Below are 18,584 nucleotides of genomic sequence, written 5' to 3'. Positions count from 1 at the left end.
GTTCAGAGAAGTGGTATCTTTTCTGCCATGAGCTTCTACAGACTTTCAATATAAAACAATACATTTGACAAAACTGAAAAAAAGCTGACCAGGGACAATGGAATACCAATTACTATTAGACTCTAATGGCCGCATACAGCCTGATCCAGGTGGGATTTTAAATTTAGAGGATCAATTCACTCATCTTAAAGGAGAATGACGGGGAGAGTGAAATACACTCATCCCGGTAATTAGAGCCGACGTGTGACACTGAAGCTGTCACACATCAGCTCCACAGTATAGATCTGGAACTAATCGGTCACAAATCGCTGACCGCTCAGTTCCCAATCTTCTCCCTGCAGACCCCCACAGGGATTCCCCCCTCCCCTCTCCATTCCTTCAGTGCTGACAGAGAGGCAGAGCTAGCGGTCAGTCAGGTAGCAGGGTGGTTTCCGACAATATTGTCGGGATCCTTCCCGGCTGCTGCATAGCTCTGCGCTGTCAGTATATTCTGAATTCTGGGTCACAGGAGGACATAGTAAATGTCCTCCTGTGACCCTAAAGAGAACTACAGCCAAAAAAGGTTGGCCCATAGTTCTCTTTTAAGTGTTAGATACAGTGACCTTACTCTACTCCATTGATGTATGTTCAGCACTGGGCCAGGACAATCACTTCCTTGCCAGTGACAATATTACTAAGCAGTACTATAGCCGCATGAGTCATAGAGCAAACAGGTCTATACTCCTCCAGCCTTGTCACAACTGCTGGCTCTGTGTCGCTGGCTATATGCCTACTGTTTGTGTCTCCACAGATCATGGCAGCCAAAAGACGTTAACATACAAAACAAATGTTTAAAGTTTATTTTACATATTTATACATAAAACTTTTGAAGGTGACCTTTCTTTTCAATCCAATTGAATAATATAATAGCACATCTAAAAATGGAAGTCAGATCGTCAACATTCACAAAATGTTGAGAACTGAACTGAATTATACAAGATACAGAAAGCTACAACTTTACGATGAGGCAGGCATGTAGTTGTTGACTTTTAGCACCGTCAATAACATTTGTGTTTGAGAACTACAGTGAAGAAGAAAAGGTAGTTATCATAGATAAAATACTGATCAACTTAAAATTTCCAAATGAAAAAAATAAATACATTTTAAACTATTATATCTCTCTCTCTCTCATAATCTGTAATGGCATAAGTACTGTACATATATAGTTTCTTAATAAAATGCCTGGTAGTGAAGGGCACAAGTAAAAAGTTAAAATAAATTAGGAAGCAGAGGCCAAATCACTGGACAAAAAGCTTCAGACATCAAAGACTAACACTGATTTTCCTTGTGTATCATCTTCAGCATCAGCATTTTGACAACCACAAAAGCAAAATAAAAGTTTAGCTTGTTCCTAATGTTCAATGGCTTTTTGCTTTATTTTGCAGGCATCCTTTCTGCCATGTGCTTCTGCTGACTTTCAGCATGTCTGTGAAAAGAAAAGTGACAATACAAGTCTGTTAGAAAACATTACTGTATGCATGGGAAATTCAAAGCATCGCAGGTTCAAACGCCTGTCAATCACCTATAGTGTTTCTGGTGTTTGGAAAGTAATGGCTGAAGCTTTTAAGAATTCCTTCAGAACATTTTTGGAAGAAAATGGATCAAAATCAAAAGCTACATGAATGTCTTATAAAGTGGCACACTGTCATTGAGTTGAATTGACCCGTTTACAAAGCTTTTCAATAAGCGAATGCCTGCCAGACGTTGCTGGGGAGTTTTTAAAAAACAACAAACACATTCTTAATTTTATGTGTTGGCTTTCATTTTACAGAACAAGCATTGGCTTAAAGCAGAACTCTGTGCAAATCAAATCCTAACCCTTGCAGTGGAGCTACATCTGCACTGCAAGGGTTAAGTGCTTGTTTTGTCTACGGAGATAAAAAAACAAAGTTATACTCACCTGAACCTTGATCCCGGCTTGCTCTTAGACCAGTGCCTTCAGCCTTGCTCCCACTCTGCTGCAGTGGCCTAAGGTCTTGGGTCATCACATTCTATATACAGTGTATAGGATGTAAGGACGCCAAGGAGGAGACAGGCAGCAGAGAGCGGTGTAAGAACCAGTATGGGTGAGTATAACTTTGTTATTTTAGCTCCCAAGGCACAGCGAGCACTAAGGGCCTGTTCACACAACGTCCGTTTTCTGTGCTGACCGGGTCCTTACGCTCCTGCACTAAAAATGCATCCCAATGTAGCCCTATGTGTTTTTATGGGCTACAGTTCTCACGTGCGCAGTCCGTTCAGGTTACGACAGAAAAAATACTGCATGTCACATGTCACAGTATGCTAACATACTGACAGCCCCACTCCAGCAAAAAAAAACAAAAAAAAACAAAAAAAAACATATTTTTTTTAAAAACTGGAATGCATCAAAAACGCGGCCAAAACGCACTGCATCAGTAGTACCGCGTCTGCAGATCCGAACCTGATCAGGACCTGATATCATGTGAACAGGCCCTCAACCATTGCAAGGGTTAAGATTTTATTTGCCCAGAGTTCTGCTTTTAATAATGCGAAGCAAATGCCTCTTCTTTACACATGCGTGAATACGGCCTTCAAATAGAACTGAAGCCAACATCTTATTTTAGTTTTGAATAGAGAAAGGGAGGGTTATAACCTCTGTCAGTTTTTTTGATGCCATCTTAGTCCCTTTGGGGAGATTTCCTTCTACTTGTTTAGAGGAATTTCCTCTCACTTCCTGCTGTGGCTTTCAAAGTGAGGGTAATCTCTGGTGGTCAGCAGAGTCACCAGAATTAGTGTCCCCATTGGAAGATTTTCCATCTATTCCTGTTCTGGTGACAAACCAAAATGTGGGCTTTTATTTTATTTTCAATGGTAGCCAGAACAAATGGAGGGGGTGAATATCCACAATAGGGACACAGACAGCAATGAAAGCCTGATAGTGGTTCTAATTCCTCTCCACTCTATCCATACCTAAAAAAAAGGTTTGCTTTAGCTGCATTTCAATGAATCAAGCTGAAAATGCATGATCAATTATGCAGAGATTGTGAATCAGTACAAGTCTCTGCTATAACATTGTGTACATACAGGAGGCAATAAGCAAACTATTTATTGGTAACTTATACAGACATAAGGTTAAAGGTAACCAGTCCTAATAAAAAACAAAAAGATTTTGGAAGTCTGCCATGACAGAAATTCCTGTGCTGTCTTCCAAAACACTACAAATAGGCCTTATGGCTTCACTGTTTAATCTGGCTATACACTTGGTAGTTTTGTGCTTGATTCCTCCATCCATACTAAATAGCCCGCCAGGTTATTGTATTCTGACAGCCAGTACTCATAGCTGTCAGAATACTCCACCACTGACTGCATCTAATTGGCTGCAGTCACTGCTCAGCTGGCAATTTGTGTCCCATCTACTTCAACAAAAGTTTAAAGAAGAACTATGAGGGGGGTGAAAATCACTCATCCTAATAGTCGAGCCGACATGTGACAATTAAACTGTCACACGTCGGCTCAATGGATCGGGAAGTGAGCAAACGCATACCGTCGCTTGCTCACTTCTCGATCATCTCCCTGCAGAGAGCGGTGACTCTCAGTCACCTCTCCCTGCAGGAATTCCCCACTCCAATCCTCCAGCGCTGACTGGCAGAACGGACGGTCGGGATAAGGTATGCCGCTGGGTCCTCTCCTCTCTCCTGATACTGTCGGGCATTCGGTTCATGACTGAGCGCCCGACTGTTCAGAGGGGGGTGACACCAAAATGACTGAGTCATTTTGGTGTCACCCCTCCAATGGTGTCACCCGGGTGCAGACCTCATCCCCCCGCTCCCCCCTTGTGAGGCTACTGGCCGTAGATATCACCTGGCCTACTTATATCAAAGACCCTGACACTGGATTATTCCCAGAATCTCTATAATCATTTCTAACTCTCTGATATAAGTCAACTGTGACAAGCAGAATGGTCCCCATGTATTCAGCAGATGGTTCACCCCAGAAAGTGACTACGCTGAGAAAAATTAGATGTAATAAAACTGAACACTTTTACTTTGTTTCCATCTGATTTTAGTGCAGCTTTCGTGTCCTCATTTCAAATCACAAAAACATTTAAAAAGGAATTTGGAAAGAATAAATGGAACATTTTACAGAACAAGTGACAATGGGGTCAATTCACTACAGCAAACCGCAATCACTACCGCATGCTACTAACTTTTACAGCCAAACATTGTTTTCAATTTACTAAAGGTTTTATCACATGGACTAGTTGAAGCTCCTGTTGAGTTACTGTCTGTAAAAGTCATTTCACCGGGGGGCGTGGTCTTGCCGCGATCGGTAATGGCCGCTTGATATCGCAGCTCCACAGCAGGGTCATTTATTTCAGCTACTCACTGCATCCACGGCACTGTCCGACTCCCACGATCTGCCTGTAATTAATCTCCTATCCGCTTGGACGAGATGGGAGGTAAGAAACAGAAGGGACCGAGGAAATTGACAGATTACTATTCGCGGCCGGAGCCGCGATACAGACAAAATGGCGCCGGCGCAGTAATTACCTCAGCCCCTCCTGACACATCTGACAGCTATGACTCAGAGATGGAGGCGGGAGGTAGTCAGGGAGCTCTCCACTCTACAGATCAGTCTAAAAGACCTGCCAGCTCCCTTTTTTGTTATTGGTTTTTTCTGTCTATCCTCTTTTCTCTTCTTTTTTTTACCAGGTACACTACCCTATGAATGGCATCAATATCAACTTTATTCTGTGTTACAACTTATACTACTAGATTACAATACTGAATGGCTCACCATATGGCCCCTGGTTGAAAGGGCGCTTCTATTGTTGAGGTTTATGTGGTATATGGGTTATTCCTTTATTATTTACTATATGACAGTGCAACATCTCTGGGCATTTTGTGCTTTAATATGTCCTTAAAACTTACCTCACTTAACGTCAAAGGGCTTAACAGTCCTCACAAAAGGGCTATGCTCTGGAGGGAAGCTATCTCCTTGCATAGTGATATATTGTGTGTCCAGGAGACCCACTTCTGTAAACACAAACCCCCTATTTGTAAAGAGCGGAGGTTTCCACACTCCTTTTTCGCAAATTCCACCAAAAAGAACAAAGGCGTCATGATAGCGATTAGGGACTCAGTGACCTTTGATCAACATGACCTCCTCATAGACCCTGAAGGCAGGTTTATTATTCTAGTGGCAACCATTAATCACTGCCTCTTCACTATAGCTAATTTATACGCACCGAATGCTAACCAAAAAAAGTTCTTTTCTGCAGTACTTAAGAAGCTTACCGGTATGCACAAAGGTAATCTTATCATATGTGGAGATTTTAACGAAATAATTGATCCAACCCTTGATTCTACTAATACGAACAGAAGGAGCAACCGCTCCCTTCCTTCCATTATGAATACTCATGAATTGTATGATGCCTGGAGATGTTTGCATGGGTCTGAAAGGGACTATACCTATTTATCCCATACCCAGAATTCATATTCCAGATTGGACATGTTTCTAGTGGACAAATTCATTCTACAACAGGTTGCCAAGGCGGAAATTGGTTTGATAACATGGTCGGACCATGCTCCAGCCTCACTCACTCTCTTTCCAGCCACCCCTCCTCATATCTCTCCCTCATAGAGATTCAACCCAAGCTTACTTTCTATTCCTGATAATAGGGAATATATCCAATCTGAATTGAAAGCCTTCTTTGAATTTAATACTTCTACTGCTACCAACCACACCATGGTCTGGAATAGTCATAAAGCTTTCCTTAGAGGACTGCTTATTAAACTGGGGGACAGGGGAAACGACGGCGTAATAAAGATAGTCCTCTATGCTCAATCGTCCTCCTGAGAGAACATATCTGGACTCTGTCACGGGAACCCTCAGAGTTTGGCACTCTTTGGCTGCCAAGTCCTTCACTACGCACACATTTATTCTTTCTTTCTCTCTTTTCTTCGGTTCCTTATGGCATGTTTGTATTTAATATATTCAAAACTAATAAAATTTATTGTTATAAAAAAAAAAAGTAATTTCACCATAATGATTGCATTGGTGGTGTTAGCTTCTGGCTGGTATATGCTGGTATAAGGTGTCCACTGATGAAACAATCGATGAAACATAAAAGGCTTACAGGGGTTAAGCAACTATTTTGGGCAAAATATATTAAAAATGATGATTTTGGCAAATGATTTTAATCATGAGATAAAAATGTAATCAGTAAAAAAAAATCATATCGATATATTTTATGCATGCTAGTGTATATAAATAAATGTATGGCCAACAAACGGTTATTATGTTGTGTATACAAGAAAACGCTGATACTTCGGTACACATGACTTTCTTTCAGCCACAAACCACACATTTTTCTTCCAGGAGATGGCAGTATTGTACCAGATTTTACCTAGAGGTTAGACATTATTACTTCACTCTGGAATATTCCTACAAGGCAAATGCAAAAGCACCAATTTACCTAGTCAAGTCTTCAATATCTACAAGCATTGCATCTTGTTCCATGTGCAATTCATCCCGAATAAGGAGAAGTTGGACCAGTTCTTCATTCAAGCCTGAAAAAAAATACAATTACAATAGATGACATTTTAGAAACAGATTGTACACAGTGATTGTATAGTCAGATTGTAACGTGTGGCCAGCTTTACAGTTTCCATTTATCCCTGAAGAAAAGATTGAGAGAAGCAATAAGGTCAGATAGAGCAATAATGATGTGCAAAGTGCAGTAACTAATAGCTAATATATAAATGGCTTTTAGTTTCTGACTAAAAAGCTGAAGTTTGATTGGCTGCTAAGGGTTACTGTTCTCTAGACTTCCCCGTTGGCATCTCGCTGTGTACAGAATAGGACAGTAAACTAACTTTGATCTGAATGTGAAAATGGAGAATTGTCTGGTCTGCTGGTTACTATTAGTAATGTCTGTGGACTTGGTATGCACAGAGTTCAACGAAGTTCACCCAAGACTGCACAAAACTGTCAGTGACTCCCCTCCTCCTGGCCCATTCAACTGCGGTCGGGGTATTCTCCACCCCTGGTGTAGCTGTCGCAACTGGTTGGGCTGGGGGGTATCACTGACTGTTTTCCACGGGTTGGGTGAACTCGGTTTGCACCAAGACCACACACATCACTAGATGCTATGATGAGGTTACTATATGAAGGGAAGGATATGGGATGGTAATTGATTGGATAACAGTCTACAAATGATGGCACACTACCTGATTGTACAATCTATTTTGAGACAGAATATTACAAAAACATCTTACATTTGTGTCGGCTCAAAAAGGATTTGATTTTCATAAAACTATAAAGAGATTATATGGAAAACTGAGTGTATATGCCGGAGAGTTTATTAACTTTAAAGGGTCGGCAAATATGTTCTTTTTTGTACCAAATGTCACCGTCTCTTCCTGTAATACAGGTCCTCTTATGTTGTACAACTACACTAATATACATGTAATAACCGCATTGTGAAACCTGCAAAACGCAGCAACCCCTAGTAACCAGAAATCTATTTACAGCAAATAACTGGATGAGGGCAACTGCACATACTGCCATATTATAATACGAACTTCTTACATATAGTATTATTATATAGGAAAAACTAATAAAAATGCTCCAAGCTCGCTCCTGTGATGGACTACAATCTCAATACAAATGAGTAAACTAAATGTGAGTTTGTAGTCCATCATGGGAGCGAGCTTGGAGCGGTGACTACTTTACAACACACATAGTGACAATGGGGAACAAAAGTAGCCACCCTCCAGAAGGAAGGACAGTGTCAGCACCAATTCAGAGATGATTTGAGGATCCACAGCCGAGTGATACACAAATAAGATACATTTCTGTTAAAGATTTAACTCTCGAGTTTAGTGTCACTTAAAAAAAATAAAAATCATTGAATCTTTGTCACCTGAATCCAGTTTACAAATCAGCAAGAGCAGCAGGGTGGTGCAGTGGCGTCACATGGGGGGTGCAGCCCGCACCAGGGTGACACCATTGGAGGGGTGACACCAAAATGACTTACAGTCATTTTGGTGTCACCCCCCTCTGAAAAGTCGGGGGCTCGGTCATGGACCGAACGCCCGACAGTATCAGGAGAGAGGAGGGGACCTGGCGGCATACCTTATCCCGCCGGGTGGCTGTCTCCTCCTCTCTCTACCGGCGTCCATCACCAAGATGGCCGCCGGCAGGTATCAGAATACGGCCGCGTGTGCACGATGACGTCATCGCGCACACCAGCCTCGGGATGCCCCTGGGGTGGTGCTTGCACACTTACATGGGATGAGGCTATCACATAAAAACCTAGTCCCCAGAAGTGAGGCCACAGAGGAAACGAGACTTTTAATAGAGTTAAAGGGTTTCTTCTGGCAGACTTACACAACATAATAAACTTTGATGCATATGGGAATGCACAGGTCCATACTTTCATTAGCAGTTATGCATTAAGTCAACAATCCCCTTTGGATTAGTTGTAGCCAGAAAAAAATATAAACTAAGAGGAATGGAAATGTTAACTAAAAGCAGGGGGTGGGAGTTCCAGTATAGTAAACAATGTGGGGAGAAAGTGAGAGAGGGTTTTTGGGTTATAGTCTAGACCAGTGGTGGCGAACCTTGGCACTCCAGCTGTGCCAAAACTACAAATCCCAAGATGCATCTGCCTCTGGGAGTTATGTCTGTGGCTGTCAGAGCCTTGCAATGCGTCATGGGACTTGTAGTTCCAAAACAGCTGGAGTGCCAAGGTTCGCCATCACTGGTCTAGACCAACCTTGTCACTCCAACTGTGGTGATGAAACTACAAATTCCATCATGCATCTGCCTCTGGGAGTCATGCCTGTGGCTGTCAGAGTCTTGCAAGGCCTAATGGAACTTGTAGTTTCAGAATAGCTGAAGTGCCGAGGTTGCCTACCCCTGATCTAGATTATCCAAGTAGCAACTGGTGGTAAGTGACCTGCACATTGAGAAGACCCTTGGGAAATCCTATACTGAGCACATATGACTCTGAATTCACTATAGTAATAATGACACAAATGTCCTGATTTTATTGGGCTTAGTCCTGCCCACCTGTCACCACAAATGTGTACACAAATCTGTTATGTCCATAATATAAAACTTTAATATGTTATCTCACACCTAAAGCTTGGGAGCTACATGTTCCTCTTGGCTTTCTTCGATGCTTCTAGCGGCAGTCTCTCAGCAGGTGCTATCTATCCAACCCCTGCTCTGATACATACTTTTCATGAGCATCAAGGAAAGGCTTCTTACTATTATCAAACATTTATTTTTATCTTTAATGAAAGTTTATTCGGCAACTTGTGCGCCTTCCTAACACTTATCATTTGCAACTCTCAGCCTTACAGAAGGTTTTATTTTAGGCAGAGAAGGCAGTAATGTATCCAAATTATGAATATATTATGATTTGATTATGATATATGAGTTCACGCCTGGACAATCCCACCCAGCACTAGGAGCCACCACTACACAACCTGAAACTTCTCGCCAGAGTGCATTTTTCAGTAGCAATGGCGACCAGGAATTGTACTAAATAATCATATTATCAATTGCACCCAATTACAACACAGCATATGCAATCTTGGATAGGTCCTAGAAAACTAAAGAGTAAGAGCTATTCAGTAAAAGAGAACACTTTCGTTCATACCAGTTGTGATGATCAACATTGATCAATGCAGGCAAAATGCAAGGACCCAAAAAAACAAACCTGTTCTCTACGTGTCCGGTTCACACTATACAGCTGCGTTAAAGTGTGTTGCATACAAATGCAGCATCGCACAATGTGTTACAATCTCAACAAGCTGTTGTACATATAATTAAATTAATAGGTTTTTGTTAACTTTAAACAAGGTAAGCAATGCAATGCATTCTAACAACCCCTACACAACACACACACCAGTGTGTGCATAGTTCAAACCATAACACAGCTTCTGGTGTGAATGGGGCCGAAGAGCAGAGACATAAGTCCTCTAGCTCGAAGAACCCCAAGGGGAATCAAAGTATTGGGACAAACCCTGTAGCAACAATTCATAAAATATGCTCCAACTACACCAGTCTTGACATCAAAACTGCAGTTTCACCAGTCACAGCCAAGGGCAGATTCCCAGAGGCATTACCCTCAACTGCCATAAAACTAGAACTACAATTTAGGACTTCTAGTGGGATCAGCCTTAACTGGGAGAACAATTTTAGTACCAATGGACATGATGTCCCTTCAATGGCAGAAGACATGGGAATTGCATATAACTCAATAGCAAAGGTCAAGTAGTACAATCACAGTCTTACCACCTGACATCCAGATCAGGAGGGTTGCTGGGAACAGTCAATCCATTCAAATAGTCAAATTCAGCTTGTCAAAAAGCAATCACTGAGCAGAATATTAATAACAATCATCAAACCTGGCACCGGGAGGAGGTGAAAGGATGAAGGAGAAGTTTAAAGTGGAGAAGAAGAAGAAGGCGGGTTTTTCTGTTTTTTGAGCACTGCTTTGTAAGTCTATATATTTGCATGTTTACACATTGTCATTTCTGAGCCTGATAAAGGGGAACCTGTGCGGCCCTGAAATGTTGCGCTTCAATAAGTGACAATGAGCATCAATAAACGTTTGTGGATACTTTATTATGGTGTGCTGGTGACATCTCAATCAAGTTCTGATCCAAGCGGCGCCATCCACAGCCACTCCAAGCACCCACCTTGTTCCTGGGATATCCGGTAAGGAGTGCAGCAGGATACCTGCAATTGCATCACAGTGTCCTCTCCCTGGAACTTTACAACATACTTGTCCCCTTACACCACCTCTAAATCAATCAGAGGCCTGAAGCGGTCATCTTGTTTGCTATATCCCCCCGTATGTTGTAACTGGCAGGTGGTGGGGGTAACTGGGGAGCCGGCACTACCAATCTCAGTTCGGAAACTTGCTATGCAGGAATTGCTTAAGTGCACAAATGTAGACAGGAAGTGGCACAGAGAGGCTACAGGAGATCTGCAGCATTGAAATGCAACAAATAATGAAAAAGAGGTGAAAACTGTAAGAAAAATTAAAATTGTGAATGAAACACAATGCTTATTCAAGATTAAATGTAATTCAGTCAGTTTTCATCTACTTTAACCAGTGGGCAGTAATTTCCTTGATCAACTGAGAGCTTCCTCTACTCTAGTGGCTAATCTACAAATGTCTATATTTACTACATTAACAAAAATATGGAAGCCCACACTTGTAAAAAATGTGAAAGTTACATAAACAAATACTTAACGGCAACAGTTCCATACAGAAAAAATGTGTTCCCTAAAAAAAACTTAAACTGCAAAAAAGGCTTCAACTAAAAGTATATGTTAAACTATCAGCCATACCATGTTATTTCAATATCTGCCATACCGCATAAGATGCAACATATATATTACGAGGACTATTGTTTTTTTGAAAAAGAATCAAGTAGTATTTTATTTGGTGACCCATAATGCATCTTTATATAATTATGATGCCCTGCCCTCCGAACAGAAAGCCTATTGTACAGATGTGAGCACATCATGCATAGCCAATTGCTTTATGTCAGTAAAACAAACAGAGCATTGATGTACTTGTGTTCCAAAATGGAGGGAGTTCAAGTATTTAGAAAACAACAAACTAAAATGATTTATTTGAAGTACAAAATCTGGATGTCCACTAAATGACAAAAGTTCCATCAAAGTTAAAAAACAAACAAACAGTCTAGTAGCAAGTTTGAAAGGAATGGCTTGAAATACATGCCGGGTCATCCACTTATTACATCTATGTAGATGGATAAATCAAATGTTTTTGTTTGTTTGGTCACATCACTCAGAGACTTCTTAAATATTTTGAAAGACTGTTAGTGAAAATGATCACCCGAGGTGGACCTATATACAGCACGATCCTCAGAACAACATTTCCGATGGTGAAATGACCCTTAAACATTCTTTATCCTGCATTAGCTCAGCAACATGGTTCATATCTTTCTAATTTAATTTTTTTTCACTCCTGTAAATGTTCACTTTCATGAACTCATGTCAGCTTCTCTGCAGTTTTCCTATTATGTTTATTTTTTGGGAAATAAAATAATAAAAACCAAGGACCGCTTAAACAGGAAGTAAACCTAAAAATTAAAGACTGCCAGACAGAGTTTTTTGGGCATAAGAAACATGCAAAGTCTCTTCTGCCACAAAATGGACACTTCTCGTGTTTTTTGTGTTTCTTTTATACATTGTATGGCGCATATATGCTGTGCAGAGTACCACCCCAGGTCCTTCCCAGTATGCAAAGTCTCTTCTGCTTAAAAAATACCTGCTTCTCATGTTTGTTTTTTCATTTCTTGCATACGTTTTAGAGTGCATATGCCATGTAGTGTACTACTCTGGGTCCTTAACAGTATCTGTCATTTGCTGGGAACGGAAACGGGTGCAGAGGGTGACGTAATTCCTGTGCGCATGCACAGTAGTTATGCAACTGGTGCTGCGCTTTCTGCTATATATGAATTGATCTTATGTCATCAGTTAAGTCATCAGAGGCAGACAAATGAACAAACAGAACGACAGGTGACCCTGAAGAAGCGGTGGACGGAGCAGCTGCTGACAGTTGATCGGTCAGTGATGGAGGAAGGCACGCTTGAAGGGTAAGTGTGCCATAATGTGCAAGTAATAAGTTCACCTTAGTTTCGTTTCAACGACTCTGCTGAAGGATCCCCCGGATTTAGAAATCGATTATTAAATATTAAGAATATGGATGACATGCCTTGCCGCTACAATAGTACATTGAGTAAAGAAATAACTACAAATGATCAAACAAGACTTACTTTCGATTTGAGAGTGAAGGTCGTTCACAATCACTTGTAGCTGCCCAATCGTCATGTCTCTTAGATCAGTAGGCTTTAGGCTCCTCTTCATTAAGCATTCGCTAATGTGAGGCATATGCGGCAACTGCAATATATAGAAAGGTTCTATTATGAACATGCTCAGACACGCACATAAAACACCTTCACAAGCTGCCAGAAGGTGGCAGGAAAAGCCTAAGTGACGTTCTCTTTTTAGGTAAACTGTAAACCATTCCTTTAAAATGAATTATTAAACAGCCAGTGAGATCTGTAATAAGCCCACATCTCCCAGGCTGAGAGTCTGCCTCAGTGGAATGTGAAGAGAAGCTCATTATTCAGCTATTTCTGTTGGAATGCAAGATTATGCATCAATTGAATGGGCACTCTTTCATGGCAGTTAGCAGGATAAATGGAGGTCCATTTGAAAACACATTCAATACGAGGCCTCACATTGGCAGTCTTGTGCATAATCCCCCAACAGTTTATAATGCTTTGTTAAAACGAAGGAAAAGCAGTGGGGCTCATTTGATAAGCACAAGCCATCAGAAATAATTTTTTTTAAAATGTCGCTATAAATCTGCCTCTTGGTTGGAAAACCACAAATCCTATTTAAATTTGCAGCAAAGCTACCGCACTAGGATTCTTTTACACCGTGTGTTTTATTACCGGAGTGTTTATCCTAGTAATCTGCAGCATAGGGCAACATGGACATTATAATCTGATTGTACAATCTCAGTGCAATCTCCTATACATTTAAAGCTGAAATCAGTGCACAAAAAAAACTTTCATTCAAATATATTACTCAATATACTTCTATATATATATAACAACTGTGGAACAGTAGCTCATGCAGCATTTTCAGCTGTAACCATACCAGCCGAATTTGGGGTGCCATTACCAAATAATGGCACCACAAGTGTGTTACATGTTTTGAACATGTGTTCATGCAACGCCGAGGTGTGAACGGGGACTTAGCTTGTAAAACAAGCAGTGACTTAATCACTGTGCTGCACTAAGCCTGTGCAGGGAGCAGAGCTGTGGGAGGGACCCAACAGGCTCCAGCCACTACAAGCTGCCTGCAGAAAACTGCAGGAGGTGGCTGATACAAGACCACTCGCCCTGCACAAGGTGAGAGAGCAGCAGTGACAGGTTTGTATTACCCTGCACTGGATTATTTCACAGACCTAACAGAAATAAAAAACAGATACCAAGGCTTAAGTAACACTACGCATGCCTCTGGCATTTAGACAATATTTGTTTATCCCCGAATTCAGCTTTAACATAATTATGCAATGTGAGAACTTTCCTAAAGGGGGCTGTGTAATCAGACTTTTACATGTTTTATCAGTTTGGTTTGCTGTTTGTGGCACCCAACTAATAGGTGCAGAGCATTACACGGTCATAGGTTGTAAATATTTTATAGTTCTCCCCAACAAGTTCTCTTAATGTTAACACACTGAGGTCTTTAAAATCTATAAATAATTGTATGACTAAAATGAATTACAATTGGCCAGAAGGTGGCAATGATCAGCTGACTAAATCACAGAGCAGAATTCTGCATCTGACAGCTCCCATAGAGTATGCAAATAATTCCAGGCTGTGCACAGTGGAAAGTGGTCTACAAGCCCTCACATTCAAGAGGCTCAGTGTCCAATCCTTATTTCTCACTACACTCAGCTGAGAATGTATAATGTAATGCAAAAAGCTGAGTGTCACAGCAATCATTCAGCTTTTACCTTTTATCAGTTTAGGAGGAAATTAGGAAAATGATGACTGGTTGATAAGGACATGAGTTGTGTGTACTGCTTTTGGCTGGAATAAATCAAGCTTGCCATACACCTTAAAGCGTAGTTCCACTTTTGCAGCCAAACTGGGATAACACCTATTTTATATTTGTTCTATGTTCCTATTCACATTACAGAACTTAAAAAGTTTTTGAAAAAAATTGCTGCTTACATTTAATCCTTTATACTTACTTTAAAAATCCTACATTGCTTCCCCCTATGTAATGTTAGGGAGGGGGCAGTGGGAAGTGATGTATACTATAATTAATGCTGACCGTACTGTGCTGGGAGATTTCATTATCAGTCCTAAGCTAGATTTGAATACTGCCTGTGCTAACAAAGGGTTAAAGACTGAAAATAAGTGTGTGTCAATGAGAGGAAGCTAATGAGATGTACAAACTGACTCAGGCTACTCTGACTTTCAAACTACTCAGAGTAGCCTGAGATCTGCACAAAGGCCTTCACCAAACAAATATCTAAAAGGTAAGAAATATCATTTTAAAATGTATTTTTAGACAGACTGTGTGAGTAGGAACACAGAACAAACATATAGAGGGGTTTTCTCAAATTTAAATGCAAAAGTGGAGCTACACTTTAAGATCTCTAAGCTGCTAAAAAGCACGGATGAAGGAATCTCCCCTGCTGGCTATTGTATTCAGCAGCCAGTGGGACCCACAGCCACTGATTACCTGAACAGTGACTGCATCTGATCATCAAAATCGTCTTTTATTGAGCTGGGTTGCCACCCATAGCTCAAAATGTGGCTGATTCAACAGGAATCAGGTAAAATGTAAGCAGTGTATGGCTACCTTTAGCCTCTGAGCTAACAGATGTGTGAATGATCCCCGACTTATAGGCTGACTGTTACATTTTGGCAGCATAATACTTTGCACCATTTACTACTTAGATACTTAGATACTGAACAAGAAATGTATATTCCAAACTTATAACTATACCCACTATCAAAGCTGGACAGGATAATGTTCACCAAGGGCTTGCAGGGGACCCAGCACCTCCAGCAGAAAGTATATTTAATCTACAGAAATAACAGTTCTGTTGTGGAAGGAAAACAAAACTAGAAAAAAAGGTCCAGGTGAAATATTGCTACAGCAGGAAATGGTAGCAGATTCCAGAATCCAAGCAGCAGCAGCAAGGTTAACACTGTACTATGCAATACAGGTCCCATGTGACATAAGGTGACATTAAGTCCTCAGGTGATTTCACAAAGCAGTGACAGAAATAGACAGTGCACAGAGTAAATCTAGGATGGCTGCATAGTTCCAGCTGTGAACTGGATTTCTCAATATATGGGAGAATCTGTAAAGGTGTTTGACCTGCAAATGCTAAATATTTAATTGCAGCCAGATATTTGTTAGATTTATATAGGCAAAATGCTCAGAGTGACTGCACATTATATAGAAGAATTTGTAGACCTTGGCAATCACTCTTGTAATGAGTCACCCCTGCAGACTGCACAGCCAGATCCTTGACCTACACTGCAGCAAGCACAGCTTGGCTAAGAACATACTTGCACTTTGCTGATTGGGTCATTAAGGAGCATCAGCATACTCCCAGTACTTTCCTCCTGTAAACATAAACAACATCTAGCAGGGGAGATTTCTCCATCCAAGTTGTTTAGCATTGATGGGGGATTCCTCTGCTCTGCTCACGGAGATGAATGAGAGAAACCTAGAAGTGTATGCTTGGGGAGATTTATTCACTCTATTCCTCCTGGTGACCATTACCACCAAGACAGAAAATGAAGTAAATAAAAAACTTTGGGATGTCATCAGAGCAAGAATAGAAGCAAAATCTTTAGGGCTGTGCAAATTAACGATTAATTTCTCGATTAATCGTTAATCTTTTTGATCGATAAAAATTTTTTTGATCGATTCATTTTTTTTTTAAACTCTCTGCACGAGCGCCAGTCAAGGCATTGGCCTATACACATACAGCACAGCAATGAAGTCATACAATGAACTAGGATCACACTAATCCAGCACGTTATTATTCTGAGTTGCCCCACGTGAGATTAATAATGTGCTGGATTAGTGTGATCCTAGTTAATTTTATTACTTCATTGCTGTGCTTTATGTGTATAGGCCAATGTAGTTGGATCTGTATGTGCATTATAATGAATCAAAATTAATCAATTAATCGATTTAAAAAAATTTCAATTAATCGAACACAAAAATTTTAAATCATTACCAGTCCTAGAAATCTTACATCAGGGACACTTATTTTTGTAAAAATTTGTCAAAGAGGGTATTTCCCTCTTTGGAGAGATTTATCCTCACTTCCTGTTGTGTCTACAGGACAGGAAGTAAAAGGATATCTACCCAAAGCAACATTTATAGCCAAAAAACACTGGCAGGGATTTTATTAATTTCCTATTTTATCCAAAATATTTAAACACTTTTGGCTTTAGAGACACCTTAGGCTCTAGTACCTGATACACGCAATGGAGTGTATTAGTATAGCTATAGAAGGAGCACACCTGGATAAATTATGTGGAATGAATGTCATGTGTGGGTGCTTATAACAAGTCACATTATATGTGTTTTTCCAGTGCAGAAAAAAAAAAAAAAACATGAAATCCTGAAGGTTGTTATGTACCACTTTCCCTTTGCTTCAATGTTCAATCAGGCCGAGATATATTGAATGTGAACCAAAAAAAGAAAAATCTGCATGCTTTACATTCCAGCTCATCGGATGCTTGCACTCATTTCCTTATTTCCGGACATGGACTAGACATTGACAGCTGGGCGTGTTGCTGGAGGACACAGATTATTTTTCTCCAGTAGCTGTACATGCAGCCCTATGTAAACTAGATACCTGTATACAGTAATCATTATTTAATAATAGGCATACCGATTGTAGTGCATTCACTAGACCAGACCTGTGTAGCTGTGTACCTGTCTGCAGCTGCTATTTAGCTGAAGAGGAGCAGAGCCCCATCTTTACCGCAGCCAAGTCTGGACAGTGTAACTAACATGGCTCGTAAATGGACAAGAGCTGCAGACAGTCCAGCCAGGCGCTGCATTAATTACAGATCTTTCACCCCAGATAGAACGCTGCTTCCAATGCAGCAGGAAACCCTGTAGAATAGATGACAGCAAGTCACTATAGACTACACTAAAGCTGAGTTTACACGGTTACAATTTCATATAGACATTCGTACGCAAAATCTCATCAGAACATTCAATAATGCCATCAGAGAATTGACGAATGCCACTGAAAATTTCGTTTGATTTTAAAATTCGATTTTAGAATGAATGGAGTTTCTCCAATGAAAACCACATTCACTGTTAGAACTTTGTTAATTCAAGAAAAGCGTTCCATCCTACCGCTTTCACTATGGTCAAAATCGATTGTTGATTTGACCCCATCAACTATTAGATCAAACAAACATTTCAAAAAAGGATTTTTTTCTGACAAAATTCTAACCATGTATACCAGGTTTAAAAGAGAAAGTCAAACCTCTTTTTGATTTTTCTTCTCTTTTGGGTTACAGGAGTATATTTACTAATGCATTCCTGTGACCCAAAGTCAGCAAATAGTGGGCTACTGCCTGCTATATGCTTACAGCGCAGAGCTGGCGCTGCAGCCAGAAATGATCCTGACAATATTGACAGGATCCACCCCGATGCCTGATTGCCAGCTGGATCTACCTCTCTAGACCCAGAGCCTGCTGTGACCATCCCCTCCCTTCTCTGTCCCTCCATTGAGCACCAGAGGAACAGAAAGAGGGGAGGAATCCTTACAGAGAGCAGTGACTACGAGAAGACCGTGAGCAGAGTGATCAGTGGCTGGGCCGGCCCTAGGGGTCTGCGAGCTGTGCGGCCGCACAGGGCGTCATGGCAACAAAGGCGCCAGGCGGCCGACACAGTTCGTCCTAGGGCGGCTTCTCTCCTCCTCACCGCTGGCCATCTGACATGACAACGCTCCC

At 40.9% G+C, this 18,584-nt stretch overlaps 1 protein-coding gene across 4 annotated transcripts in view; it reads right to left on the bottom strand.

The window, feature by feature from the left end:
* Positions 1-1,411: 1,411 nt before the first annotated feature.
* LOC108785006 (schwannomin-interacting protein 1) overlaps positions 1,412-18,584 on the bottom strand; it is a 323,306-nt gene continuing 306,133 nt past the window's right edge. For all 4 annotated transcript variants that reach the window (XM_018553973.1, XM_018553974.1, XM_018553975.1 and 1 more), the window contains 3 exons: positions 12,834-12,957; positions 6,479-6,572; positions 1,412-1,465 (listed from right to left, as the gene is read on the bottom strand). In XM_018553973.1, the coding sequence (XP_018409475.1) occupies positions 1,414-1,465; positions 6,479-6,572; positions 12,834-12,957 (270 nt within the window). In that variant the 3' untranslated portion in view covers positions 1,412-1,413. The remainder of the gene's footprint in view (positions 1,466-6,478; positions 6,573-12,833; positions 12,958-18,584) is intronic.

The sequence above is a fragment of the Nanorana parkeri genome, unplaced genomic scaffold (assembly GCF_000935625.1).
Source record: "Nanorana parkeri isolate BGI_ZX_2015 unplaced genomic scaffold, ASM93562v1 scaffold136, whole genome shotgun sequence".
In the NCBI taxonomy this organism is placed as follows: domain Eukaryota; kingdom Metazoa; phylum Chordata; class Amphibia; order Anura; family Dicroglossidae; genus Nanorana; species Nanorana parkeri.
The sequence above is the reverse complement of the archived record's forward strand: the minus strand, read 5'-3'. Positions and strand labels throughout refer to the sequence as shown.